General features: G+C 41.1%; 2 protein-coding genes across 3 annotated transcripts in view; one reads left to right on the forward strand and one right to left on the reverse strand.

The window, feature by feature from the left end:
* The window catches only part of LOC105357177, a 302,080-nt gene that overhangs the window by 93,030 nt on the left and 181,053 nt on the right, over window positions 1-27,997 (forward strand). The gene's annotated exons all lie outside the window — the stretch shown is intronic.
* On the reverse strand, window positions 514-27,997 carry LOC101156135 (kinesin-like protein KIF26A). Its single transcript, XM_023952904.1, has 13 exons — window positions 26,226-27,997; window positions 22,357-22,552; window positions 21,315-21,521; window positions 19,840-19,933; window positions 19,490-19,758; window positions 16,863-17,046; window positions 14,538-14,694; window positions 13,198-13,360; window positions 9,186-12,210; window positions 6,455-6,648; window positions 6,024-6,044; window positions 4,393-4,543; window positions 514-3,483 (listed from the first exon to the last, which is right to left on the reverse strand). Exons 1-13 carry the CDS (start codon window positions 26,255-26,257, stop codon window positions 3,296-3,298), a joined length of 4,881 nt encoding a protein of 1,626 aa, XP_023808672.1. The 5' UTR covers window positions 26,258-27,997; the 3' UTR covers window positions 514-3,295.

The raw sequence follows: 27,997 nt of genomic DNA on the forward strand, positions 1-27,997 counted from the left end.
TTAAAGAAGCACCGTTAGGAGGCGAGAAGAAGAGGAAGAGTGACCAACAGTTTGTCCTAACAGCCCTGGATCTGGATATTTACAGGAAAAACTTTCAGCAGATGCATAAATAAGAGGGTTTTATTTTGAAATTGCCAGCTGTAATTTCACTCTGTTAATTCTCCCAAATACTGTATATGAAAGACGAGATAAAAGGAGATTTGTTAAAGAAAAAAAACAATAGAGGGGAAGAACAGTTTTTGGAACCAGATTAAGCATATTTATTTAGCTTTTATAGTTCAGCTGTTTTACATCGGATGATATTGACTTGATTCTCAACAAGCCACACCTAATGGCTAATAAGTAGATTGACCTACTTTGGTTTTTAGGCCTGCCTCAAACAGGCTTGTGTTGATTGGTGTCTTTCTGGTTTGACCAGGTCTTGCACTGAAACAGTCGAGTCGTCACATTTTGACAGCCAGGTTTCTTTTAAACATTAGCACAACTTTGGCAATAATTACACATTTTCTTTTGTGTCTGTGTCATATTTTTATATTATTGTAGACATTTCTTTTATACACATGATCACTTTCAAAGAAACAGTATTATTCTGATATTTTTCTCCACATAAGTCCTGAAACAAACCAAAGCATCTTCCATTCACACATAATCCTACCTTTATTGATCCATTTATTTTCTCTGCCTTTTAACAGATTACACATATTTACAAATCATTATAAAACTGTACATCACAAAAAAAAGGAGTTTGTAATAAATGTCATAAATCTGTACTTCAAATTAGAAACACAAGTTTGGAAAAGCATTTTCAAAATAAGACTCATAGAAAAAGAACAAAAACATTTTTTTTTTTCGTGCAAATGGTTTAAATGCGGATGCAAAAGCAACTAAACTGGTCAAAGAAATGATTCAGTTCAATAAAAAAAAACTTTGTATAGTTTGGAGCCATTAATTATGAAAATGCTATCTTCTGGAAAGGCAAAGTTGTTACGAGTCAACCTCGATGCTACGTACACACCGGGCGTGTAAAACGCAAGAATGCGCTAAACACTCAAGTCTTAAAAGATTCTGCATGTGGTGTTCACACAGGACAGTCACTACCGGATATTAGCGTGCATTCTAACAGGGAGACACTTGGAAATGTTCTGAATCTTGCTCCAGGCTTTTTCCATTACAGCTCCACTGCAAAATGCAAAACATTGGTGGCATTGAATTCCGGCTGGGGTCAGACCACAAATATTAATCTCTCCTCTGTGATTAATGTTGAAACGGTTGGCATTACTCATACATCACCACCAAGTCTGAGTCCCTGATTGGTCCAAATTCAAATGGTTTGACTTTCGATATACGTTCAGTGGCTCCCCCTTTTTGTACGTAGTGCCTGAAAACAGTTTTAAAAACTTGCGTAGCTACATGTGAACACAAACTTTCTGAACGCAAAATCCCAAAACGCGCATGTACGTGCGTTTTGAAAGACTTTTCACTGAAAGTGGCCGGTGTGAACGTAGCAATACGCCACATCTGAACCTCAAAAAAGTAAGTCTTGCCTGTTATGTGTATCACTTTTGCATTGTCGCATATAGTGTATTTACTTTATAAGTTATATCATTAAATAAATTTTTAATACATTTGTATGATAAAAAAATTTATATTTAGAATGACTAAGTATTCTGGGTATAGTTAAATCTGACCTAAATAAGGAGTAAAATTTTAAACTTACCTGCTATTGGTCACTAACTGGAGGTAAAGAAAAATAAAGTTTTAAATTCTAATTTAGGGCATACTGGACTCTTCTGAACTGTTTTTTTTTTTTTTTTTTTTTTTTAACAAATGTGAGAAGTATTCTGAACTCTCGAGTGGCCAAAACACTCTGGGCCTGGTCTGAGCTTTAGCTCTTTCACAAGAGCTAAAAGTTGAATAGTGAATGCAAATTAACTATCCAAGAGAAGTGAACTAAATAGGATAAGGGGCATAAGCACCATGCTTTTTGAGTCATAAATAAAAAAAGAAATGTAAAAAAAATAGCCTGTTGCTCAAAAAGTTCAAATTCAGAGAAGGCTGCTTGTCTCAGCAGCAAATGAGGTGTAAAGAGGTGAAGCATATAAAGTAAAGTTGTCTTCTTTGTGCTTCCAGAAGACCAGCTTTTGCAATTGCAAGACCTTTTCTCATCATTTGGTCCGCTCCACTATGAGTTTAGTAAAAAAGCTTGAACTTTTTCCATGCGTTCAACCCAAATCTGTGTTATGGCTTCATGTGAAAGCACCTTCAAAACAATATACTGACTTTTGCGAAGTCGAGAGTCCAGCTAAACGATAACTTGCATTTTTCCAACAAAATATTTCCAGGACATCTTACATAATTGTTGGTGTCAGCTGCCTTCATCACATTTTCAATCTTGCACTACTGCAGGTTAAAGAAGCATAGTTGTCCACATATTTGGCAGCAAGTGTGTTACAGCTGTACCAACATGAAAAGTGTAAACTCCCACTGTAAGACTCTCTTAAAGCTTCAGATAAAAATTGTGGTATATTAATCTTTTATTATTAATTTCCAGTTTCCAGTTTAATTTTTGCCACCAATGACCGTCTTTTTATTGGTAGCTTAGTAGATATTGGTGTGTTCTGATCCATTTAACAAATGCAAGGGTCTGTTTGTTCACATCCACCTGCCTGTCAACCCAGACGGCACTCTAATGACCTTTGAACAGACAGGAACCAAAGGTCTGATTTTCTAATGTGGGTCAGATATGCTCCAAAGGGCATAAACCAGTTTTGAGAGGCTCTTTGATAAACTCTTTTGTGAGCTAGGAGTCACCTCCCAAAAAAAATCCAGATTTTTTTTTCAGGTGCCACATCATGCCAAAAAAGAAGCTCCTTTTGTTGTCATTGATGCCGAGAATGGAATATTTTCCCCATTCAGGAGTTTGACGAGGCTAAACTGCTTTACGTGACGGATTTTTCTCATCTGCTCTTTTAACCAACATCTAAACTTGGTTTCTGCTTAGTTTATAAACTCCCTGTGATTTTGTACATCCTGTTGCATAAGAAATATATTATCAGCACCATGAAAATGTATTTAAAATGTACAAAAACTTGATAAATAAGGTAAAGAACACTTAAATAAAAAGAAATAGATATAGAATATAAAGGCACTTTTAGTAATTCTTCGACAATGTGATCCCAGACCTGCAGTCTGTCTCTATATCAATAAGCCAAACATCAAAAATCCAAAAACCAAGTTGTCCATCTTGGGTTTTCTGAGACTTTCACAATAAAAAAGGCTTGAATCCCTTTGGATTTCACACCTCCATCTTCTGCTGGCCTACAAGCGCGGCGGCACTGGCTGTTGTGGCGGCGACGTCGAAGCAGGTCTCCATCATGATGCGGGATTTGCAGAGGTTGACACAGTATTCCAACTCCGCTGTCACCTGTGCCAGAGCTTCCAGATATTCCTGGGACTCCTGGTCCAGATCCGGGTCCACATCAACTAGAGGGGGAAGGCAGAAACCATAGAGTTAAAGACAGTGAGAAAAACAAAACAAAGGAAGCTGCAATGGTGCAGTTTGTTAAGACATATCAAGGTAAAAGACTCAAGTTCAAATCAAGTCTCAAGTCTCTGGGTTGAAGTTCAAGTCAGGTCTTAAATCTTTTGACTCAGGTTTAAGTCAAGTCTCAAGTCTCTGGACTCAAGTTCAATTATAAGCAAATCCATCCTGGCAATACTCTTCTTATTTTCCTTTTGATTGCTCCTTTTGGGGATTGCCAAAGAAATAACAATTTTTTCCAATTATCTTAGTAGTTTTTTTTTTGTTTTTTTTTCGAGGCAAATGTTGACAGAATCAGTTTTTATTTCCTGAGATGCAAAAAAGAATCCTTTAGTGATTTGTCACAATTTTATAAACATAGCATTTGCTGTGTTATTTTGTCATTTTTTTGCTCATGACAAACATAACAGCTGCTTTCAGATGCAGCCAATTCATCCTGTGACTCGGCATGACTCAACCTTTCTTCCTGTTTTCCTGTTTTTCCTTTTAAACGATTGCAAAATCTTTTGCAGCAGGTGCACTGCCAATTTTGCTCCTGCTGCAATGCAGATGCAAAAACTCCCCTTCCTCTGTGTCTGTCTCTGTGTTTGGGTGTGTGACCTGCTTTTGGGGATAAAACATGTTTCCAAACTTTATATATTTATTAATTATTGTGTATTTTTGTTCCAAGCAGCTGCAGAAAGAAGACTGTTTCAGCTATTGATTGCAGGTAAAATGCACTTTTTGCTTGGAACTTCCATCAATTCACCTCTGCAATTGCAGCAGACATGAGGTCAGTTATGCTTTTTGATGTAACACAGATTGCTCATCTGAATGGTTGAGTCATCAGACGTGAATGTGCCTGTACTCACACTCTCCACTCCACCTGCTTGGGTGGAGCATCAGCCGCCTCTTGGCCTCCACCAGCTCCACTTTCAGCTGCTCGTGCTCGCTCTTCAGTTGTCTGATTTGCTGCTGCCGCCTTTCCAGCATCCTCAGCTGGGCGTTGAAGTAGAGCAAACCCTGAGGAACAAAAAGGATGCTGACTCAGATGCAGACCCCTGCAGAGAGTCTGTGGAGCACAGGGCGTTTTATTGAAAGGAGGGGCAGGATTACCACAACCTACTTTGAGATTTCAGCCTGCCTCCACAGATGGATTTAATTAGAAGTCAGCCAGAGATAAAATTAGCATTAATCTGCAGGCTGTAGCGTTAATCCACAGAACGGATGCTGAGAGGAGAATTAAGGGCACAGAGGTGGACAACATCCTATCTGCTTCACACTGTCACAACGGAAAGGTTTTCCTTTAACAATGAAAAGAAAGTCAATTATTTTTAAGGGTTGATTTTAATAGATGGAGATTGAGATGGGCCTATCCTGATTCAGATTTTCTCTGGAAGAACTGCAGTGCAGCGCTGTGTATCTCCAGGTGGTAAAGAACAGTTTGAAAATAAAAGTTATCCTGTATTCTTTGGTTATGATGTCCGAGAAAAAGAAGGACGAAAAGGGAAGATCCACTTAGCATCAATCTAAGGAAGTTCAAGAAAGTAATACGAAAGGTCTATTGACATAAATCCAATGAAAATATACAACAGGGAACAAAAAAAACATTGTGCTGGCAAACTACCACAAACTCGTGACTTACTTGATAGACTGTGATTGAGCATAAAATAGTGGAATGTGAGCACCGAGAAGGACCAAAATAGAGTTAGGGAGCTCCATCTCCATCTCCTCCATTGAGGACGAATGAGCTGACACTGTTGACTGTGCCTTTCGCTCTGTTTGGAGGCCAACCACTCTACTTCTTCACCAGTCCCCCCACTTTAAACTGTAGATAACCCCGAAAATGGCACAGGGAAGTTTTAAATGCAGCCGTATGTTCGTTCACAGATCTCCAATAGTTTTTCTGATTTCTGTACAAATCCATGGAAGTCAGTCGGTGCTATCTCTGAACCACAACAGACCCGTCGGAACATGAATGGTGTGGTTGCAACTACATTAGTTTAGTTAAGCAATCAGAAGAAATCTGGCTGCTTAGGGGTAGGGGAACAGTTTGTGTTGATGAGGGGACTACAGGGAAACTAAAAACAATGTCCACTGTGTTCCCAATGTGTACTGAAAGCTAAATAATTATGATGATGCTAGGGTGTTTAGAGAGTCTTGCACAGCTATAAGGCTGATGTGGCCTCTATAGTTGTGTTGAAGGACTTACCTTTGTGGCGTAGCTTTACCCAATCCATCCATTTTTTGACTAGTTAAGGGCTGTGACTTTAGATGTAATAGAATGTCTTTGATCTATTCCATAAAGTGTGAATCCTAATAGAGGCTTTGTCCTGTTAGAGCACCAGACTGATGCTCATTCTTCCTAAAATTCGATGAAACTGATATTTTGTTTGCTTTCCAACCTTGAAAAATCAGGATTTTCATATTTAAGTAAGGACAAACTTTCATATTTGAAGAAATTACAGCATGCTGTCCCGTAGCATTAAAATGATGAACTCACCTTTTCCACGTCATACAGCGGCTGCAGAGGAATGAGAGATGGTGAAAAAAGAAGGAAGGAAAGAAGAACATTTGTCAGAAACACCCATCTGTCTGTCATCATCTTCATCTGACTGAAAGTAAATCATAGCGCCTTCCTCCCGTTACGCCTCTCTGCTGCTGAGGGTCAACGAGTCGTTAACGCAGCAAGCAGCAGAGGACAGCCTTCATTTATCACTGCAGCCTCCTCCAGCCATCACTCACTCCTGAACCAATTACTGTCAGAGAAAACTCAGCTCAAAGGTTTGTTTAAGCACTGCTTTTGAGCAGAAACCAGCTGAAGTTGCATCATCGTGACAGAAGGAAGTTACTGCATATACTATGACTATGTCTTGTGGGAGATGGCGCTGGTTCTAGACTATTCTTGACATGTTTTATCTCATGGCTCCTCACCTCTGACCCCGCTGCGTCCTCCTTCCTCCTTTGCAGTTGCTCCATGTCATCAATCTCATACACTTTTATTTCAAACGGCGTCTTCAGGGCGCTGCCCAGCGAGGGCAAGTCTACCCACTTACCCCCCATCTTCCTGCCCAGAGAGGAGGCGTCTGGAAGGGGAGCTGGAATCAGCCGCCGCCGCTGGAACACCCCTTAAAAGAAGAGAGTCAATAAAATAGATGAACACCACCCAATCCAAGCACTTTCAGAGAATGAAGGAAGAAGACAAAAGAAGGGTAGTTAGTAATTCATATGGTAAGTCAGGAACTTTTATCAGAACCTTTGGTCATTTTCAGCAGCAAAAGGCTGCTTAAACCCACACTGAAGATCACTAATGTGATCCTTCCTTGGGGGGTGGAATTCAGACAGATTGAGGAAGCTCTGTGTTTTCAAGTGTGGAGGATGAGCTGGGTGTGAGCATGATAATTGGACTTAGATTTGAATGCTTAGGATTGGCGTGGTCTCATGAAACATTTATGATGTAGAAATGAGTTGTCTGTGGAGAAATCACGGCCACCTGACCTGAATGAATCACAACCAGAGACGGGATGGAAGAACACACAGATCATTTCACGGCGCTAGCTAGAGGGATGAATGTTCACACCAAGAGATCAGGAAAAGTGGTGCGTTTGATTGATATTTTCCTGGCTGTGCTCAGTGGTCACAAACATTTGAAAAGGTACATCTACTTTCATCTCATGATCACTGTGTGAGAGGACAAATATCCATAAAAATTGTAATATTATCTTTGCTATCCGAAGAATTAAGGTTTCTTCCCTTTTTTGATTCCTCATATTCACTAACATGAAAAACAATTGGTCATCAACTAAGAAGATGAACCCCTTCAAAAAAATGTTGCCACAAGCTAAACTGTGGTTTAAACAAATCTAACAAGTAATGGCACACACCAAGTAAAGGCTTAAACCAAAAGCTGAGGGTTGGAAAGTCCCATGTCGGTTATCCATCCGTCTTTTCAACCTGTTTTATTCCCACTCAGGGTCATGAGATTGCTGGAGGCTACTCAGCTCCTGAAGGGCTTAGGGATTTACCCTTGACTGTTCATGTCAGTTGTTTCTGTTTGTAAATGGGCCTTTTTATGGCCTAGTGACAATGGGCACATTGGGATGGTGGATGTTGCTGTGAAACTATTTGGATAGATTGAATTTTTTTAAAATCTCATAGCAATTTTTTTTTTATTACTCAAGCTCTTCATTTTTTTTCACTCTATACACATATTGCCACAGTTTTGAAGCAGTCAGAACGCGCTACAGATAGTCTACTCTGCCTCACTTGCAAAGAGTTACCGTAATTAAATGAATAGTGTTGGGCAGACAGAAAGTCTTTGGGGTACAATAAAAAAAAAGTCTCATATGGAGGTCTGGTAAACTGGTGATCAATGCACAGCGCTTCAAGCCACTCTCCCTCCCTCTGTGACATGCCAGGATTGACTTACAAACAAACAAATAAACAAAGGGAAGCTGCTCCACAACAGTAGGCAGTGTATCTGTTTAGGCCAGAGGTGGGGACCAATGGCTACTTTCCTGGTATTTTTCCAACATGCCCATCACTGATATTTTCTATTTGGCTGAACACACCTGCTTTAGGTAATCAACTGTGAGTGGGGTAATGATATCTGGAAAACATGCAGACTCACTGCCCCCTGAGGCCTAAAGTTCCCCATCCCTGGTCTAGGCTTTACATTGGAGTGAACAGAACTGGTTTTTGGTACTTCCATTTTTCCAACTACCCATCAACAGGAAGTTAAAGTGTTTCCCCTTTGGCCACGCTGCCCTGACTTGTTGACAATCAAGCCTAATGGTCATACCTTTGGGCATGCAAGTTGGGGCGCATGCTTTGGGGCTTTTATTCAGATTTTTCCACTACTGGAAAAATAATTATAGCAAAACGGAATCTTGTCCTACTGTCCCGTTGTGCTTCTACACCCAAAGGTTTGGTGACTTCTACCATCTAACCATCTTCTGAACCTGCTGAATCTCTTTCAGGGTCACAGGGTTGCTGGAGACTGCCCCAGCTACTCTGGTGCAAAGGCAGGGTACACTCTGAACAGGTTGTCTATCTGACGATTTAGAATCATCAATTATCCCACGTAGCTTGCTTTTGGACTGTTGGAAGCCGGAGTGTCTAGGGAAACCCCATGCATGCACAAGGAGAACATGCAAACTCCACACAGAAAGGTCCCAGTCAGGATTCAAACCAGGTCCTTCTGGCTGTGAGGCAAGATCACTAACCACTTCTTCACCTTCCAGCCTGCCACTTGTACCAGAGAGAAAACCTATATTGTCTTTGTAAAACCCAAAAATAACAAGTTTCAGTTTTCCTTTTCAGAATAACACCTAAATCTGTAAGTCAATATCCAGATAGAGGATGGAAATCTGAAAGAACTCTTCCAAGAAGAAAAATAAAAGATGTATCAAATCAGGAAGAAAGATGTCCCAAAAAAATTAAGGAAAATGGCATCGAGAGAGGAAAACATATTTGGTCAGTTGGGTCTGAACTTTATTCAATTTAACAAATAAAAGGGAAGTTGTACAAAATTCAAGAGTAGAACAGAAAACTTTGCATGTTAATATGGTGACAACAGAAATGGAAAATATAACGAAAGAAATGTAGTATGAACTCTCCACCCTGGCTATTTATATGAGAATTTTCTCTGTTAACTTGAACCTACCATTTCCTCTTTTTTTGGGTGATTTAGAAACACGGCCTCTGTTGGACGTCCCACTCTCGCTCATGGAGTCGTGTGCCGATGAGGTGCTGCCGGTGGTCTCGCTGTCACGTATCATGCTTTCATAACCGCTGCTTCCTCCACTGTGGTAGAACAGTGCAGTGCGTCCCATGGCAGGGGGCATCTCTCCGCTAAGGATGCTGCTGTTGTCACTACCATGTCCACTGCTGTAGCGCTGTGGCCTACGAGGTGATGTAAGTTTGCTGTAAGGTGATGGCAGCATAGTGGTTTGTGGCAACTTGATGATGCTACTTGTTGCAGTCCCAGTGCTGTAACTTCCTGTCCCTTCAGGTTTTTTGTTCAGCTGTTTCCTTGATGACCCAACAGCCAGTTCACTGACACGGCTATTAGCTGCCCTGCTGATAGCCTGTTTCATGCCCATTACAGTGCCTCTTCCTGTTCTTGCTCCAGAGCAAATGGTGGATTTGCCAGTTGGAGGAAGGTTGGTGATTCGTTCAGCAGAGGTTTCAGGAAGCTTCTGTGGGAAACTTAAGTTTTTGCAGCTGCTGGTGGAAAGTGTTTGAGTCTTTGGTCCACCAGAAACAACAGCTCGGGAGCTGCCACGGACCTGCCCCAGTTTGGTGGCAACTTCAGAGGCAGCAAATGAAACATGGGAAGAAGAAGCTATGGTTGAGCCTGGAAGCCCAAGTTTTGGCACTGATCTAATTAGTCTACTGCTTGCTCCTGCATTGCTACTTTGCCTTAACATTTCTGGTTTTGAGGCAGCAAAGGCCAGACTCTCACTTTTCTCCAAAGACCCCTGATTTTGGTATAATCTTGCAGAATCTGATTTATTTTCTCTGATCTTTAGACTCAGCAACTTCTTTGGAGAACCGTGATCAGTTTTGGAACCAGAAGTCCTGTGGTTGAATGAATCAGTACGTAACCTCACGGTGAGTTCTTCTTCTGAGGTTTTAGGGAAGGTAAATCTTCCACTCTCAATGCTTGTTTTTAAGGCACTTGGAGACCTTGTCTTGTGTTCTTGGTTGGACTGTTTGGCAGATGAAGCAGGACAGATGTTTCCAGATCCAGACCTAGACATTGCACTACTTCTTTGTCCATTTGGCTTTTTACCTAGTGATGAAAACTTTACGGTCTTGATTGCAGATGCAGCTTCATTTACCCACCTTGAATCAGCAGCATGTGGGGTGGAGACTGTTCCCAGGGTTGTTGCCCCTCTGGTAAGTTGGGGGAGCTTTATTAAAGTATCTCCTCTTCTGCTGCTGGACCTTTCACAGCCATCCACAACCCTCTGAGCTGAAGACAGTGTTTGTGCCTTTGGAGATCGAGGTATGCTGTTAAAGTTTCCAACAGTCTTTTTAGAGGAAACAAGAGTAGTACCATATTTTGATAGCTTCGTTGCTGAAAATAACTCTAGCTCTCTGGGATCAGTATAACAGCTTTCTTGAAATAGAAGTTCATCCTGTCTACCGTCTTGTCTGCTGCAACCCACAGCAGAAATAGAGGTAGATTTTGTTTTTCTGGGAAGACTTGAACGGGTTGTGTGTTGGGAAGTCTGGGTTGTGTCCGCAACATTTAGAGTGTGTGCTCTTAGTTTAGGGGAGCTTTTAATCAAAGATGAGCAAGGGGAAGGAGGCCCCTTGGTAGAAGGATACTTGTTAGGGGTGGGGGGATAACTATCCAGCTCTGAAAAACAGATGCCACTGTCATTGAAAGAGCTTTTCAGGCCATGCGGCTGAAGTCCATGAAACATTTCTGATGCAGCAATGCTCTCATTTCGATTTGTTGAAAATTTGGCAATAGTTTCTGTTTGACGTGACCCAGCAGATGACTGGAGGTCAGCCTCTTTTTCTCTGTGCTGAGTTGTATAAGCATCATACTCATCGTTGATGCTGGTAATTATGCTAACGGGATGGTGAACCGGAGCTAAGGCTTGCAGCGAGCAGTCAGCACTAAAGGTATGGTGGTTGGAAGGACGGCCATTGTCTGGGACAAGACTGTGAGGAAGCTCCTCTATAATAGTAAACACAAGTTCATCCTCCCCGTTCAGTTCCACAGGCTGCTGCAGAGTGACTGTAGTCTTCAGCAAGTCCATGTCCAGGCACCTTCCCAACAGAGCTGCTCTAATATTGCTGACCTCCAAAGGGTATCTGGTGGTCTGATGAACCTTCTCTGCATCAGACGAACCCAGAGGTTGGCCTTTACATGATGTCTGGTAGCACATGCCTACTGGGGGAGTTCTGTGCAAGCTTTCTTTAGACACCATAGCAGCCTTGGTTGTCGTTGGTGGGGATGGTGAATTTGATGGCTTGGGTACACCTCCACTGAAAAAAACCTTTTGTCGCACAACAGGTTCTGGATCATGTGAAGAAGCTTCAGTTGGTCCTATCAGACATGTCTGAGCAGAGATGGGGGAGATTTTCTCCCCATCGGCACTTGTCCTTTTTGATGCCTCTATAAGGCATCCAGCCAAGGGGAGTTTAGATTCTCTAAGTGCAGGTTCATTTGCTGTCAGTGTTACTTCTGAGTAACTGTGGGAGGGAATCCTATTAGATTTAGAGGCCTCTGTGGACTTAGTAGCTTCTGTCTTTTCAGCTTGTGCTTCTCTGCTCTCTGTGTTAACTGTGGTAGGACCCTCACTACCATCAATGCATTCAAGTCTCTCCTGCAGCTCTGCAAAGGTGTTGCACTTTAAATGGTCTCCATCTGATTTGGGTGCATCCTTGACTCGCTTTTTGTTCAAAGAAGGAATAATGGGAACAAAGGAGGGTGGGCTCTCATTGTCACTCAGCTCTCTGTCTGATAAGGGAGTCCCTTCTGGTCCGACATAGATGACTGTGTCACACGACTGTTCACTGCTGGAGGTGTAGTCTGGTTCACTGGAGGACAGTGGAGGCTTGCCAGAACTCAAAGTCACACCACGAGTCTGGAAAGGTCGAAGATGAGGGGGTCGACGAGATGGGCCTTCCTCACAAGAACTCTCTCCTCCAGAGGAACTGGAAGCATACTGCAAAAAAAAAAAAATTAAGGAAGCAAAAAAGACTATTTGAAAATATAGCATTTTTAGACAATAAGGCACATTTAAACTCCTTTATTTTCTCTGAAATCGACAGTGCACTTTATAACCTACTGAGCCTTATGTGTGAATTCTGGTTGTTCTTATCAACTGGTGTGCTGTTCACGGCGCTCAGAAATTTGTCAAAATATTTTAGTACGACTTTGGTGACCTGCACTGCTTAAAAAACTGTTTGAGAATTACAGCTCCCGTTGTCAAGAGCTAAATAACTGAAAAAGTGAGTGTTTTGTTTTGTTATTTATGTGATACAACAGAACAATGCTGAAAATAATTATCAACTAGTTGAATAAAATTGGACTCATCACAAGTGTAGCATTCTCTGCAAAGGCAGTTTATTGCAGAATAAAGAGGCAAACACAAAGAACAGCACATATCCTCAGAGAAACCTCCCATCAACACACTTGACCAATAGTCTGACTCTAGGCCCCTCTAGGCATTCTGGGTAGTGTAGTCATCCCACAGTATCTGACTGGTGTGTTTACTTACTGCGCCTCATAACCTGGTGTCTGTTAGGGTCAGAATCATTGGGTAGATTCATGTCTAGAGTGACTGGTATAAAAAAAAGTCTGAAGCAAATTATGGCTTGAATTTAATCTGATGTCTGTGGGATGTGTTGAAATGCACTGGCTTCTGCCCTGTCTGAAATATAAAATCAACCTGTTAGATGAATGAGATGAGAGGCCCTCAAGACCATAGAAACACTGTCATTGACAACCTGTCTTCTCAGAGTAGAAATATTCTCTCTGATTTATGACCAAATGAGTCCATGACCTGATAACATCGATCTACAGTAACTACACTTAGAAAATCAGTGTGAACAAAAGCTTTAACTAAAAACATTTTTTATTCAGCTATTGCATCTAAAAAAATGATCTAAATGCTTTGCATGTTGAGAAATTTGAAGAAAAGGTGTAGTACTTTGGTCTTCTTCTTCCTGGTGCGGTAGATGCGGGAGGCCAGCTGCACGATGGTCAGAGTCTCCATGTAGTTCGTTGGGGAGTCGGAAATGTGAGCGATCATCGTGGTTTGACAGTTGATGTTGCCAAGGGATTCACTGAGCAGCATGGTGAGCTTGCTGTCCCTGAATAATACATCAAGAAGCCCCCTCGTTAGGCACAAATAAAGAGCGTGAAGAAAAGACGCATGGCAGGTCCCAGTAACCCCTGCAGGATCTCAGGGACCACTCATTACACCACACAGGAGCCGGCACAGATCACCAAAAAAAAAAAAAAAAGAATAAGAATGATAGCTCATCTCACTTTCATGAGGCCTACTTTGAACTTCACACCACATGTTATGGAAGGCAGACATATAAAAATCCTGCCTTTGGAATAGAATTGCATTAAGAATCACTTCATTTACATATCAATCTAAGCTTTTCCAGTTTTCTTTTGAACATTAGCATTAAATCAGATATCCATAAATCACACTTTTTAGTTTGGGGAGTATCTTTGCTTATCAAATAAGTCAATTTTTTGCCTACTTATTTAATTCAGACGTGTAAAAAATAAAATGACAGAAGTTTATTATTTGAAAGCTTCACTTACAGTATCGTAAACACAAAATAATATAATTATGTTTTTAAAACTGAATATATTTAAAACAAAAACTCAGATGTGTGCTGGTAATAATGATGGCTATGTTTTTGTGATTTCTTGTGTAGCAGATTTCTTTTCTTAAATTGTGTTTTACAGATGAACCCCAGGGGTTCAGATTTGTTATTTTTGGAAGTATATTTCCTGCAAAAACATACTTAAACAAATACAAATACAGTGATATACAGCAGTAGAGAGTCTATTTTTGGTTTAATGGTATTAATGGTTATCCTTGGACAGTAACGCCAAAAATCCATTAATCTATAACACATTCAGCTGTTTTTCTTTTATATTCGCCTTCTTTCTAACACTTAACTCAGTGAATTTTCTCTGAACCAGTTTTAAAATGGCATAAAAATGAGTGGAAACATATTTATCAGAAAAAAATGACATTTTCTATGGAAAAAATTAAAAAGGAAGTAAAATGAAGACAGCTCCACAGAACAATGAGTTTGACTAATAGACACCCAAAGGAATGACCGTAGTCATCAATTAACATTACAAAGTGCCTGATTCATCAGCATAAACAATCATTTAATACTGCCTGAGCACTCATTAAAAATGCATTGGATTCTGTCAGCCTGTTCCACTGCTCTGCCCTCAATGGGACCACTTGTCCATCTGTCCTGGTTTTATTAAGATGCTGGGAGTGTGAGCAGGTACCTGTAGGGAACGTGCTTGGCTCCGTTGGCGAGGGCGAGGATGACGTTCCCGAGCGCAGACAGGGACAGGCACTGACCTCCACCGCCCTCCCTGGTCCTGCTGATGTCGGTCTCGCAGCTCCCCAGGTCCAGGAGGTGGAGACGGCTGCGGCCCGACACTGAATTTGAGACAACAACGTTAGCACTCCCATGTTAAGTGCTCATCACAGCTGAAAAGGGTTCTTCAATAAATTGATCATCTTATAGACAGCTCCACCATCAATGCAGATTTTAATAATTGATTAAATGCTTCAATGTGTCATTTATCAAAGCGGCAAAAAAGTAGAAACAAACAGTTTTGGTTTCAATATTTCATCTTCCCTCAACAAAACCATAATCTTGTTTATCTGTTTATTGGATTAAACTATTTAATCACCAGCAAAAACGAAGCAGCTTTTGCTGCATTCACAGGCGCAAGAAGTATAGAAGGCCTTAGAGAAATTCCCATTGATTTGGATTTGGACAAAGTCAGCTCACGCCCGACAAAGGTCTCAGAGGTGATGAAAGTCATTATTTGTTAAACTCCAGCAAGCCTGAGTGAGTTTCCAAACCAGCTCCCAAGTGAAGGGAACTTGTTCTGATTGAGGCCAGGAAAAGAACAAGAACAAAAGGAGTACATGTGGGACAGAATAAAGGGGGGACCTGTCTAACTTTGAAAGAAAACAAATGGTTGAGGCGTAAAATACAGGGGCATGGAGGTGAAAACTGAAAGAGACCACAGATTGGATTCAGCTGAGAAATCACAAAGCAACAGTTAGTCTATTGAAGTAACTGCAGAAGCTGAAGCAACACTTGTTCTCCAAAGTAAAAACGGAAACGGCAACAACAGCTTGAAGCTGCTGAATGTCACAAAGGGTTAAAGATTTCCCAAAACAATTTCCCTCAAACTTATAGATTTGCTAAAAACAATTGAGTCACAATTCACATAATGTAAGACAAATAACCCTAAATTTCAGAGTTTCTTTTGTTTATAAGTTTTAAATGGTTTTATTGAAAGTTCAAATGCCTGCATCAGCAAGATGTACCAGCGCTCTACAAACGCCGCACAACATGGGTCATCAAGCCTCATTAGACATGCAGATTTATTCCAGCTGTGGACTGAGATGGTTCAACACTAATGAGTGTGGCGGGGGTCTCCCCGGTGACAGGTGGACGCAGGCGGAGGTGGCATTAGCCAAGCTTGTAAATGATCTTGCACTGCAAGTCTGCGATTCAACATCAGGCTAATTAGCACCTAAATATGTGGGGGAAGGAAGATAAAAAAGAGGACGAACAGAGTGGGAAAGCAGCTGCAGAGCAAATGAAGGAGGAGAAGCTGTTGAACTCTAAAGCTACTGTTGGGATACAAAGTTTTCCCCCACTGATGACAAGTCATATTGTAAATTGCAAAAGGCATAAAAAAGTTTTACTCAGTGTTTTGTGTAAAAAAAAAAGTAAAAATAATAAATAAAAGCTAAAAAAAAAGTGAGACATTTATCTGATTGCAAACCTTTAAATATTTCACGTTTTGTCCATTTATTTTAGTAGCTAAAAGTCTATTTAAGGGTTTACACAATGGTGCTGTGGTTAGCAATATCATTTCACAATGAGAAGGCTCTGGTTCAAATCCCTGCTGGGACCCCTCCTGTATGGAGCCTGCATGCTCTCCCCAGCCTCCTCATATGTATATAGTCACTCTATATTGTCTCTTGGTATGTATGTGTAACAATCTTTCAAGGGTCTACCTGGACCCGCCCCCAACCAACAGTGGCCAGGATAGGCTCCAGCAATCCCATGATCCAAAAGGGATTTGGCAAGTTTAGAAAATTGATAAATGGATATTCCTTTAGCTCTAAAACACTGGTTCTTTGAAGCTTTAGTTTAGGTGGGCTCTCTTATAGAGATGACTGAGAGTGGTTTTCTATAGGTTAAGTTGCTATGCCTCCGAATTCATTCATTCATTCATTCATTCATTCATTCATTCATTCATCTTTTAAACCCGTTTTGTGCCTTTCGGGATCACGGGGCTGGCAGAGCCTTTCCCAGCCACTCGTGGGCAAAGGCAGGGGACATCCTTGACAGGTTGCCAGTCTGTAGCAGGGCCCTCAGAGTTATACATTAAAGAAATACACTTCTTTTCCTTATGTTAGACTAGCTTTTATCTACAATTTTCCAATAGGAGTTAGGTGGAAATCGTAATATTTCTTCTTGTTTTTGTGTTATGGTGATTGGATTATGTGTCTTCCTCCGTAAAATATGGATTGTTGTTGTTTATCTGTACTGGAGACTCTGTATCACAAGATCTGACCTGCTGCCTTGCTGCTCTTGTCCAGCTTCTCTTGGCACAGGTGCAAAGTAAACAGGAAGTGCGAGTTTCTCCGGGCCTCTTCGTCACTCGGCACACGATTAGTCCTTCTTTCTGCCAGGGCTGCGTCCAAAAAAAAGGCAGCACGCTCAGCGCTGGTCACCCAAAGCTCTGTTTGGTTCAAAAGCTGTAAAGACAGTAGTTTTGACAATGAGGCTTGTTGCAAAAGGTTTGTTGTTCTTTGTGCCTTTTTATCTGAAACCTAACAAAACTTTATCTTAAACCAAACTCATAGCATCATTTTGCTGCAGAGGTCACTCATTCAAAGGATTTACTCTATTTCTATTCATGTCAACAACAGAGGCAGTTTCTGCAGCAAAAGATCGGAAGCAAAAAGGATTCACAGTTTTGAAAATAAACCACAACTCTTTTTGCATGACATTTTCCTTCCTAATGTTCGAATAAAAACAGTAATTGTCTTGTATTATTTGTATCTAGCTCCTAATATTTCTCATTTCTGAGCCAGTTTTTTATTAGTGCTTATCTCAAAATGTGATTCCGACCTAGTTTGTTCTTGTTTTGCGCCTCACTCCTGAAGTTGCTTAGAATAAAAATGTTTGCATAAAAGTCAGAGAAGGAACCCAAAACATCAAAGACGAGATGTGAGGTATGTAGATGTAATGGAGAGGCTGATTTGGATGTGTTTCATGTAAGTCTCACATGTCCCGTCTTCAGACCTGACTTCCTTGTCAGACAGAATGAATGTTGAGTCTATTTGAGGATTTAATTTCCCCTGTTTTCTTCAAAAAGCTCTCAGTTTTTCGAAGCATGCTTTTGGACCAGGGCAATCTTCAATAGGAATAGATGGATTTGGAAGAGATTACCAGACAGTTTCACACTTTTGCTTGATCTTTGTTCACTTTAAACACTGTCAGGATCCAGGTTGTCCGTCTATCTGCGTTAATGTGGTGCTTTCGGTTGGTTCCTCCCTTGTGGCTCTCTAGCAGCTGCCTCGCCTGTTTCCTATATGAGATCCTTCCAGCTGCTTCCCTGATTCTTGGTGAGTTTTTTTCTAAGTTCTTACTCAAAAGGTTGGCCTACTGCATACCTTCTCATACGTTTTACTCCCTGTTTGTTTGAACATTCCACCTGCATCCCCACGTTGGTAAACTGCATTTAGATTCTCTTGCAAGTGAGTCCATTCCGGGTTTTATGTTTGCTTCATGTTTTGGAACTTTAATCTCTACTGTCTACACTAACGAGAAACCTCTTTTCTCCAAAACTATGAGACAAACTCCAAAAAATTTCAATTTTACCAGTGAGACTCGACACTTGTTGCCAAATTCTTCAAACGTGACTTATGTCTTAGACACAATTAACCTTAAGGGTGGATACGCGCTGTCTGGGGGATAAAAATTGGTAAAAATGGGTCAACCTGTATGGGGCCCGCAGATTGCCCGTGCAAAATAGCAAGGTTAAAGAGTCGGTGAGTGAGGATAGTAAAAATGTTTGCCACATTTTTGTTCAAGGGCATGCTGCAGGCGAACACTTCTACAACACATAAGGTAGGTGAGGGTTAAGTAGGTGAAATGCAGGTGGGTTGTGCAAATGTTTGAGTTTTTCAACCACCAAAAATCCAACGGACTGCACTAAAAGTAGATTAATGGTGTCGGTGTGATACAGGTATGCTCCTTGGGGGCTCCTTGAGTGCAGCCTGACTGTTAAAAAATTGGAAATTAGACTCTCTGTGTAGCTTGCTTGGGCAACCTTTGGGTGTACGTCATGCTTACGTGTCACCTGCACATCTTATGTGTACAGCATTGTGGTACACTGACACCCTACGACAGCATCACCCCTACACCATAAGTGCGAGAGACCTACATTAGCCTTACAAACACTTCACGAAACTCTAACCACGCACATGACAATCCTACATTCCATTTTCATGACGTCCCTAGAGGGGTCAATCAAACTCCGTATGAGTCTCAAAGGTACTAGACACACCTTTCATTCATTTATTCATTCATCTTCTTCTGTTTTATGCCTTTCGGCGTCACTGGGCTGCCAGAGTCTATCCCAGCCACTTGTGGGCGAAGGTGGGGGACATCCTGGACAGGTCGCCAGTCTGTCGCAGAGCCACAATCACACACCCATTCACACTCAAAATCACACCTATGGACAATTTAGAGTTGCCAATTGACATATGAAGGATGTTTATGGACGGTAGGAGGAAGCTGGAGACCCCGGAGAAAACCCACGCATACACGAGGAGAACATGCAAACTCCACACAGAGAGGTCCCCCATTGATGTTCCGGTTCAGGTTCCCCAGCCAGGACTTGAACCGGGGGCCCTCTTAGGCAAGAGCGCTAACCACTTTGCCACCGTGCAGCCCTTACAAGACACACCTGTGCTGCCTTTAAGACGCTTCTGCTATTTTCTTCTACCCTTAATGCTACCTGACAACCCAAAACTCTGCAGCACCAAAACAGGTGCATGTGACTAAAGGTTTTAGATTGTTTCTCTAAAACTTGAAACCTGATTGTCCTCACATTATATTACTGATTACTTGTTTGTTTCTTTATTTTTGCATCTTTTGAAAAAATGGAGGATAGGATGAACCTTTTCCTACCTGGGACCCGCAAACAGGGTCTTCTCGCAGCACCACTGTAGTGCCTCGTGTCTCCCGTTGACCTCCAGCTGATGTTGCTAGTTCATCCAGAAGGTCTGTCAGCGTCTCCTCCCTTCCAGAGATCTCTACCGCTGACACTTTGACAGAGAATCGAGTTCCAGACTTCTCTTTGCGCTCTTCGATCACCTTAAAGAGCCAGGAGATCGCTGTGGGAGCCACGCCCAGACTCTGTGTGGAGCAGTCCTGACCAATCATGGTGTATGTCTTACCTGGGGAGGGTGGAGCCAGAGCACGCATGAGGCAGGATGTTAAAAATGCACAGGTGTGGGAGTTGTGAAATATATAAATACCTAGATTGGCGTGTCCATAGCCGAATATGCAGCCATCTGCTCCGTTAACCACAGACTGGATGACCTCTGCCACCGTGGCCGAGCACACCTCAGCCTGTCAGCACACAGATACAGTCTGAACCCACAAAATCTTTATAATTTTAAAGGGGTGATATAGAATTGAACTCAAAATTAAAAACTAAAATCAAGGCTGCAAAAAAGGATTCAAAAGATGCTAAAGTTATAAACATCGCCCAGAATTCAGATAAATGAGAAACCCCTGTCACCACAAAGAAGAACATCTGTTCAAAGGACAAATGAAAGAGTGCAAAGGTTCAACCTGAGTTCAAATTCAGTCGTTTGGATCTTAAAATCCAGAATATAGAAAAGAGAAATGTTACTGGAGTCTGCTGATTTACATGCAGGCAGTTTTTTTCTCTTGAGGTGAACTCAAACCCACGCAGACGCTCTGTGATCTGTCTTCTGAGGTGAAAAACAAGCTGCTGCAGAGGTGACACCTCCCTGATGAAGAGCTCCAACTCTGGCTTCTGCCTGGAATTTATTATCAGAATTTATGTCTACTGGATTTACTTTGTAGAAACTATGACTCCCAATATCTGTAAATTTTTCTTGGAGCTTTCTTTTTTTCTGCCGTTCCATTTGAAGCCAGACTTTACAACCAGTCGTCCCAATTTTGATGCCTTTTTTTAAAATAATTTTATAAAGTATTTACTTTTTTTTGATAAAATGTTAGCAGTGATTTGTGTTTCCAGTTTAAATGCAAAGGGAGTTTCATATTGTCACAGCCTGTTGGGTGGGTAAGTTCAAAAAAATCAGTTTTTTTAGTTTGCTTTCACATTGGTTGAAACCAAACTGCATGAAAATGTCAAGTAGTGACAACAGCAGCTCAAGTGGGAGCACTATAACTTATAACCAGCTATCTGTCCATTTTCCAAACCCGCTTAATCACTTTCAGGATCACATGCATACTGGAGCCTATCCTACCAATATCAGGCAAAGTCAGGGTACCCCCTTTGATATATTGTCATTCCGGTGCAAGGTCACAAAAAAACACTCACTTTACACCTTCCACACATGAGGGCAATTTAAAGTCATCAATTAACCTATGAAACTGGTTTTTGGACTGTGGGATTCATGCATTTATGCACTGGGAGAACAATCAAACTCTTCATTGACAGGATCCAGCTGGGATTCAAACTAGGGCTTTCTTGCTTTAAGGCAAGAGTGCCAACCACTATCGCCATGCAGCCCAACCAACCACAGAGCTGCACAAAATAGCACAAAAAATGGTAACAGGCTTGATTTTGGAATATGAATTTTTTATATCGATATTTAATGAAAAATTGTCACCTTTTTGTTAACCCACCAATGATCTACTTTTGTTCTTGACGAAAAAACTTAGCAGCCCACTGTGAAAGCGCCTTAAGTGGAATAAAAGATGCTCCGACAGAAGGAAAGACCTGAATTTCTCCCACCTGGGATGCATCTTGTGAGAAGACTCCATCAAAGTTGAAAGTCTTGGGCGCAGGAGCAGAGGACCTCCTCTGAGTGGAAGAAGAGGGGTCACCTGATGCTGTCTCATACAGAGTGAGCTGCTTCTTTCTGCTGTCCACCTTCAGGAAGGACATGGACTCTGGAGACCCGGGGTTGGGGACAGAGCAAATCCGAACCGCCACCCGCACCTGAGCACAAACAGCATGTCAAAATCACTTAATCCTTTTCATCTAAAACAAGTGCTGGTTCTTTTGGGAAAATTTTCACTCTTTACTTTGGACGATTCTAAATTCTACGACAGTTATTATTCAAAGTCAACCAAATTTGAGCATTTTCATGCATTTTAATAAAGAAACAAGTGTTTTTTTTTCTATAAGATTTACTTGATATTCTTTGTCATTTCTTCTGAATATAAATAAAAGAAGTGGAATTCGGTTGGATTTTGCAGCGTTGCCTCTAGCTTCATGGTCTGTTCTCATGTTAAGAGCAGGAAAACTTGATCACTTATCCAAAACAAAACATAGCTGACAGGCTGTTATAACCAGTGCCATTAAAATGATACATAATTGAACCCCCCCCAAAAGAAAATTCTGTTAACATGTATTTCAGCTGACAAAGAAATATGTCACTTGAAAACAACCAAACAACCGCAGCTGGACCAGTTCTGAGCCAACAAATAGCTGATAAAGATTAAAACAAAAATTTAAAAAGCAATTATTCTTTTTACCTTTGATGTTTTCTGGCCATGTACTGTACATTTAAAAAAAATGCTGATAAAGTCCGTTGGAATTCCCCTTAGGAGTTTTCTGTCATCTTGAGCTTAAATGCTCTCTGATTGAAAAAAAAGCTCTCTACAGTGCAATAAATGCTGCAGATCTGCTCAGAAAATCCAGCTGGCAGCCTCTTTTTTGCAGGTCAGCTCACTTAAGGCAGTTCTATTCTTTTTTCTTGACCTCTGACTTTTATACTCAAAAAAATCCATCACGTTTGTCAGAATCTTTAAAAGTTAAAGAGTCATCTCACCTTCCCCATGGCAGGCGTATCCTTCACCTTCGACCCAGCTCTGAGGAGGCATGGTGGGACGGCAGGAGGGGACAACTGCAGAGCCCCGCTGAAGCCCCCCGTATACAGCAGTGGTGGGCTGGGACCCTTAGCAGGCTGGGAGCAAGGGTCGAGTTGGGACTTTTTTCTGCGGGGCAAGCTGAGCTTCTGAGCCGCCCTTAAGGTAGAAAATAATAAAGACACAAAAGTCAAAAAACAAACAGACAAATTAAGAAAGTTCATGTTTTTTTCTTATACTAAATTGCAGATTTCCCATTTGTTGTGCTCCCAAATTTCGACATTTTTATTTTGACATGATGGGACAGATATGATGGTTTGCACACCTCACACTAGCTACTATGAACGGGTGCAATAGGACATGGGTGGAAGCTGAACCGATTTATGAATTTGAGACTCCTAAAGCTGCCAAAAAAAGTGCTTTAAAGGAGTTCTTAACATAGAGAAACTTTTACTAGGTAATTGTCCTCTACTTCTATCTATGTTCTTCCATTTCATTTCAAAATTATTTCAGCAAAATAATGCCATGCAGCTCCATAAACAGAAGAAGAAAGGAGCGCTAGATTCCAGAGGTATGTTGGCCGTTGCCAGGCTGACGAAGCTTGATCTCAGATCATTAGAGAGGAAAAAGTGTCCCTCCTCCTTCTCCTCCTCTTGTTCCAATCAGAAAACAGAGCATGAAATTGCAGCCTCCATGAAGGACGACAGCGGGTAGCCTGCAGGGATACATGCAGAGCCTGTCCAACTCTGGATGCACAAACGGCAGCACTGCAGGTCTGTGTGGTGTCACTACACCACACAGTGATATTTACTCTTCAGAGCACCTAGTTTGCTGGGAATCACTAAAGTAAGACAGCAAACACATTAAGATTGTAGGTGTTAACATAGGGAAAGGCAGATAGAACTTGAAGATTTATACTCATTAGCCACATTTTAAGGCACATCTGTCCAACTGCTTGTTAACACAAATTTCTAATCAGCCAATCAAATGTCAGATGATCTGCTGCAGTTTAAATTGAGCATCAGAATAGGAAAGAAAGGTGATTTAAGTGACATTGAACGTATCAATATGGACCAAACTCTCTGAGGAATGTTTCCAGTACCTTGTTGAATCTAGGGCACCAAGGATTAAGGCAGTTCTGAAGGAAAAAAGGGTCCAACCTGGTGCAGGCAAGGTGTACCTTATAAAGTGGCTGGTGAGTGTGCATTACTGGTGTTTTTGTAGCATTTTTGCAAATTTTATTTGAATGGAGCTATTTATTTGAGTCAATTTCCTTTGATGAACTGTCTGTGTGGAGCAGCTTGCTCCAAGGTTGGTTTAAGCAGTTAAAAAAGTGAGATAAACATCATAAAGGAGATGGAGGAAAAAAAGATGGATATCCTTTCAGAGCTAAGACTCATCTGAACGTAGGCTGAACTTAGCCTCATCTCTGCAGAGAAATAGGATGGCCTCCAAAAAACTAGACAATATTTGCTGAAATGGCATTTTAAGGGAGTCAGGCAGTGTTTTAAACCAGGTTTAAGGACAAAGCAGGACAGAATGAATAGTAGCAATCACAAAGACCTCACATTGCAGACACTTATGTGTTAAAATTTAAATATATTTTGCTGCTTAATAGAACATTTCCTACATGCCTTTGGACCACAATCATGTTTCAGTTTGATAGCTTTCCTTGAGAAACCTGCTGAAAACAGTTATGGCTGATGATTTACTTAGTTAACTAATTCAATCACTTACGGACTGATTCTTTTTAGCTGCAAAGGAAGTCAAAACTGATGCCATGTTCTGTAAATGGACTACTAAAAATGAAGACGCTGAGCTCTAGGAGTCTCACCAATTTAATAGAACATGTGACCTAATTTCTCCATGGTGTGATCAATAAAATCTCAGGTCGCACCACTGCACCCAGTCGTTTAGGGTACAAATACCTATCTCTTTAACTAAAAGTATCTTTGTGGTGCAACTGTAGACACACATCTATAGCTGCATCCACATTTAAACCAATCATGAATGCAAGGAGCAGGTCCACCTCTGATTGGCCAGAGTCCAGAGATGTGTGTGCGGGCTTTGTTTGCAAATGCTGCCGTCAAGGAGGAAAGTAGCTGGGCATGTCTAATAAACAGAGTGAATATAACCAGCGAATGATAGCAAATTAGACGATGGATCAATAAAAACAATAACTGATGCAGTGAAACGGTGATGTCAAATGGTGGTGCAACCATTGCAAATAGTTAGAGCCCTTAGGAGGGAACCAGAGAAGAGTGAACGTGCAAAAGGGAACTTTTTTAGAAGTGTGAAGTTTGACATTTCAAAAGCAGTTTTAAGCAAAACAAAAGTGAAAACAAACTGTGGAAAGACAACAAAGAGTGGGAAGCTTTTCGCTTTGCAAGCAGTGATCAACTTTTATGTTAAAATGCTCTTCCTTAGCAATGGGGAATTGCTCCAATGCGATTTGTTCCCTATTTGCCATGCTGCCTTCTCATTGGTTCCCAAGAAGACCCAAAGTTCAGTGCAACCCCACCCATATTCCTGTGATGGGATTACACGTGGGGAGGTCTTTCACATTCACTCTTCTCTCTCTTAGTTCCTCTCAATGAAATTTGCAGAAATGTGAGTAATCACCAGGAGGATTTATGTGGGCCTTAACCCCTCCTCACTCTAACTGAAGAAGCCACTTGGAAATGCTTGAAGAAAAGAAAACAAGTCCAGATAGCATGACTCAACTTTAGAACAACCTCATTTACCCAATGCTGAATAAGAACCTTCAATGACAGTCCAGACTTGCCGAACTGGCTGTAAGCTCATTGGTAGAGGTAACAACATTCAGATATGGCACTCCAGTGTAAGGCATCTCCTTTAGGCCCAATATAAAACAAGTTGCTGCAATTTGTGGAACCCATCAGACACCTGTAGCACAGACTGAGAGCAGGATGCGTTTAGCGCTAACCTTATTGTAAATTAGAACATGATCTTATTAGCTTAAATAAATAAAAAATAAATCTGTATTTATAAGTTAGCTTGTTGTTTGAATTTTCAAATATCGGTCAGTACTTTTCTTTTATTTGGAACATTACAATAGAAAAAACAAACCTATCCTTCTATGGAATGTAATTTACTACTTTTGCTGCATCTTTGAGCACATTTGCGGCAAGTTGATTTAAATTGTTTCATTTTTATCATTAATGTAAAATTATTATTTCTTCAAATAACCTAATATTACAGTATCTGGATTTAAATCTTTAAGAGATAGTATGTCACATAGATGACAAAGGCCTGGTCTTATAACAAATGTCCTTTTCAACACACATAAAAAAACTTGTGATGTTGGCCTACAATACCTGTCTGTGGGAGGGGCTGAGTCACCAGCTCCAGCATCAGGTGATAGTTAAAATATGTAAAAACGACACTATGAAGTAGCTCTTCAAAAGTTTTTAAAAAATCCCAGCTCCTTCAAGGACTTTGACTTTTGAAAAAGAAAAAGAAATGTCATTTATTGTGTCTGAACCTTGTTAACGTGACAAAAACTGCATATCTGGAAACATCTTTACTGACACGTGGGAATCAAGATAGCAAGAGTAGAGGGTAGGGGTTGATTTCCAAGAAATAGTTGTGTGTATTAATATCGCCAGGTGTGTTTGGCTATTAGAATATTAGAAATATTCAGTGGATTTTAGTCTGTTAGAAAAGTCTCTTGAAAGTGTTTCAAAAAACTGTCAGTGTCCAGGAACTCTGGGTACTAGAAATGTAAAAAAAAAAAAAACTGATAAAAGGGCTTTTCTAAACAATTGGACTTCAGAAACATCATCTTATTTCCTGAAAATGTTTTACTCACAGTTCTTTCCAGTCCATTATCTGTTCAGACATCTCTGCCGTGATGTAGAACCACGCGTTTGCTCATCTTCATCTCCAGTAATGATATTCAAAAACCACATTCTTCTTATTCTGACCGTCAGTGAAAAGGAACTCAAGTACAGACTTTCATTCAGAAATAAAATCTTCAAGATCCTTTAGGAGAACAGATGTTCTGATGTTCCAACTTTCTTTCTACAAGATCGAGACATTTAGGTTGTTCCAAGAAATGACCATCGGTTTCTTGCTCCACCTGGCAAACTTGGCTTTTATCATGACCCGGATTCAGATTTACTAAAATAACCATTACTTTCCAGTGATGTCAGTAGTGGTGCACGGATTCATCCGTCCCAAATGTACTCTCAAAAAAATAAAATAAAGACATTTCAGGTCATCAACTAGTTGCTCCAAACTTTTTAAAGACTTTAAAGTTCTGCAAACCAACTCGATTACAGGGCTGTCCCAAAAAACCCTCCTGGTGTGGGATTATCCATTCATCAGAGAAGGCAGTTCTTGAACACTTTAGATTCCAAGACATTCTTGGATCATGATGGGTCTCCTCATCGTTGCAGTCATGCATCAGTCAGAAGAATTCCTGTCATTTTTTTTATCTTTGTATTCACAGATTAAAATTCTTCAATCTCCTTAATTGTTTCTTTTCCCCATCAGCTCCAATTGGGTGTTAAAACATCATTAGGTGCTGCTGACATTAATAATCCGTTATTCTGTCTGTAATAAAATGGTACATTCCACTACAATTCAAAGGTGTCGTTCATCCATTGCTAACTCCTCATCAGATTTTTCAACGGAGGTAAATCCTATGAAACTTTTCTGGCTCCGCTCAGTTGAATCCATGTCCACAACTTCTTCCCATCCGTCCGTATCCTCGCTCCTGCTCTGCAGTCAGGGTCCAGCCATGGAAAGTTAAAATACCGGTCCGGAAACAAAGTTGTAAATCACTTCTTCAGAGGAAAATCAACGTTTTGAGGGCCGTCCATTCATTTTCACTTGCAGCTCTTCATATGTCCATCAATACAGCTGTTTGTATCGGTCCATCTACCTTTGTTCCACTTCTTTCCACAGGAATTGGTGGCTGTTCTCTTTCTTTTATCCACATTTTAATCTCTTAAATATTCTTTCTGTCCTTCATTATTTTACCTATCTCCTTTTTCTCTTTTTCTTTAATTTCTAAGTTTTTTGCCTCCCTTTTTGTTTGCCCTCTACTTGAACTTTGCCCTTCTCTTCTCCCCCATCCTAAATCATTTCCTTGGTCAGTCTCTTCCCCTGCCCAATCTTCCTCCCTTTTTCTGCCACCTCTTCTTCACCCTCTCCTCTCTCCTGGTGCTCCTCGGTCTGTTCCTGCCGTCTGTATCGCAATGCTGTTCCTCTCCACCCTTACAGGCTCCCTCCTCCTCCTCTTTTGATTCCAGTGGAGAGAAAGAAGGAGGGATGAAAGGAGGCAGCCGTAGCAAAGGGGAGAGAAAGGACTGACACAAGAGGCAGAAATAAAGTGGATTCCAGCCTCTTGCTGCTGTTTGGTTGCCAGGAAACACTGAAGTTCCAGGCTTTCTCCCTCTTCCTCCTCCTCCTCCCTTCTCCTCCCTACCTCTGTCTGTCCTTCTGCATCTCTCACCTTCTTCCTTTCTCTTTTTCTAACCCAGCCCTTTATTCTGCCGACACGCAGCAGCCACGAAAACGGCTTCACACACACACTTGATATGCTGCATGAATACTTCATGAGATGACTGACACCCC

The sequence above is a fragment of the Oryzias latipes genome, chromosome 24 (genome assembly GCF_002234675.1).
Source record: "Oryzias latipes chromosome 24, ASM223467v1".
In the NCBI taxonomy this organism is placed as follows: Eukaryota; Metazoa; Chordata; class Actinopteri; order Beloniformes; family Adrianichthyidae; genus Oryzias; species Oryzias latipes.

Bases quoted from the DNA above. Each gene is read 5' to 3' on its own strand.
- LOC101156135 (XM_023952904.1), bottom strand. From the start codon at position 26,257: ATGTCTGAACAGATAATGGACTGGAAAGAACT. The intron at 17,047-19,489 runs GTAGGAAAAGGT...CTGTCTTTACAG, and splicing joins ACCCTGTTTGCGGGTCCCAG to CTTTTGAACCAAACAGAGCT. The intron at 13,361-14,537 runs GTACCTGCTCAC...TGTATTATTCAG, and splicing joins GCCAAGCACGTTCCCTACAG to GGACAGCAAGCTCACCATGC.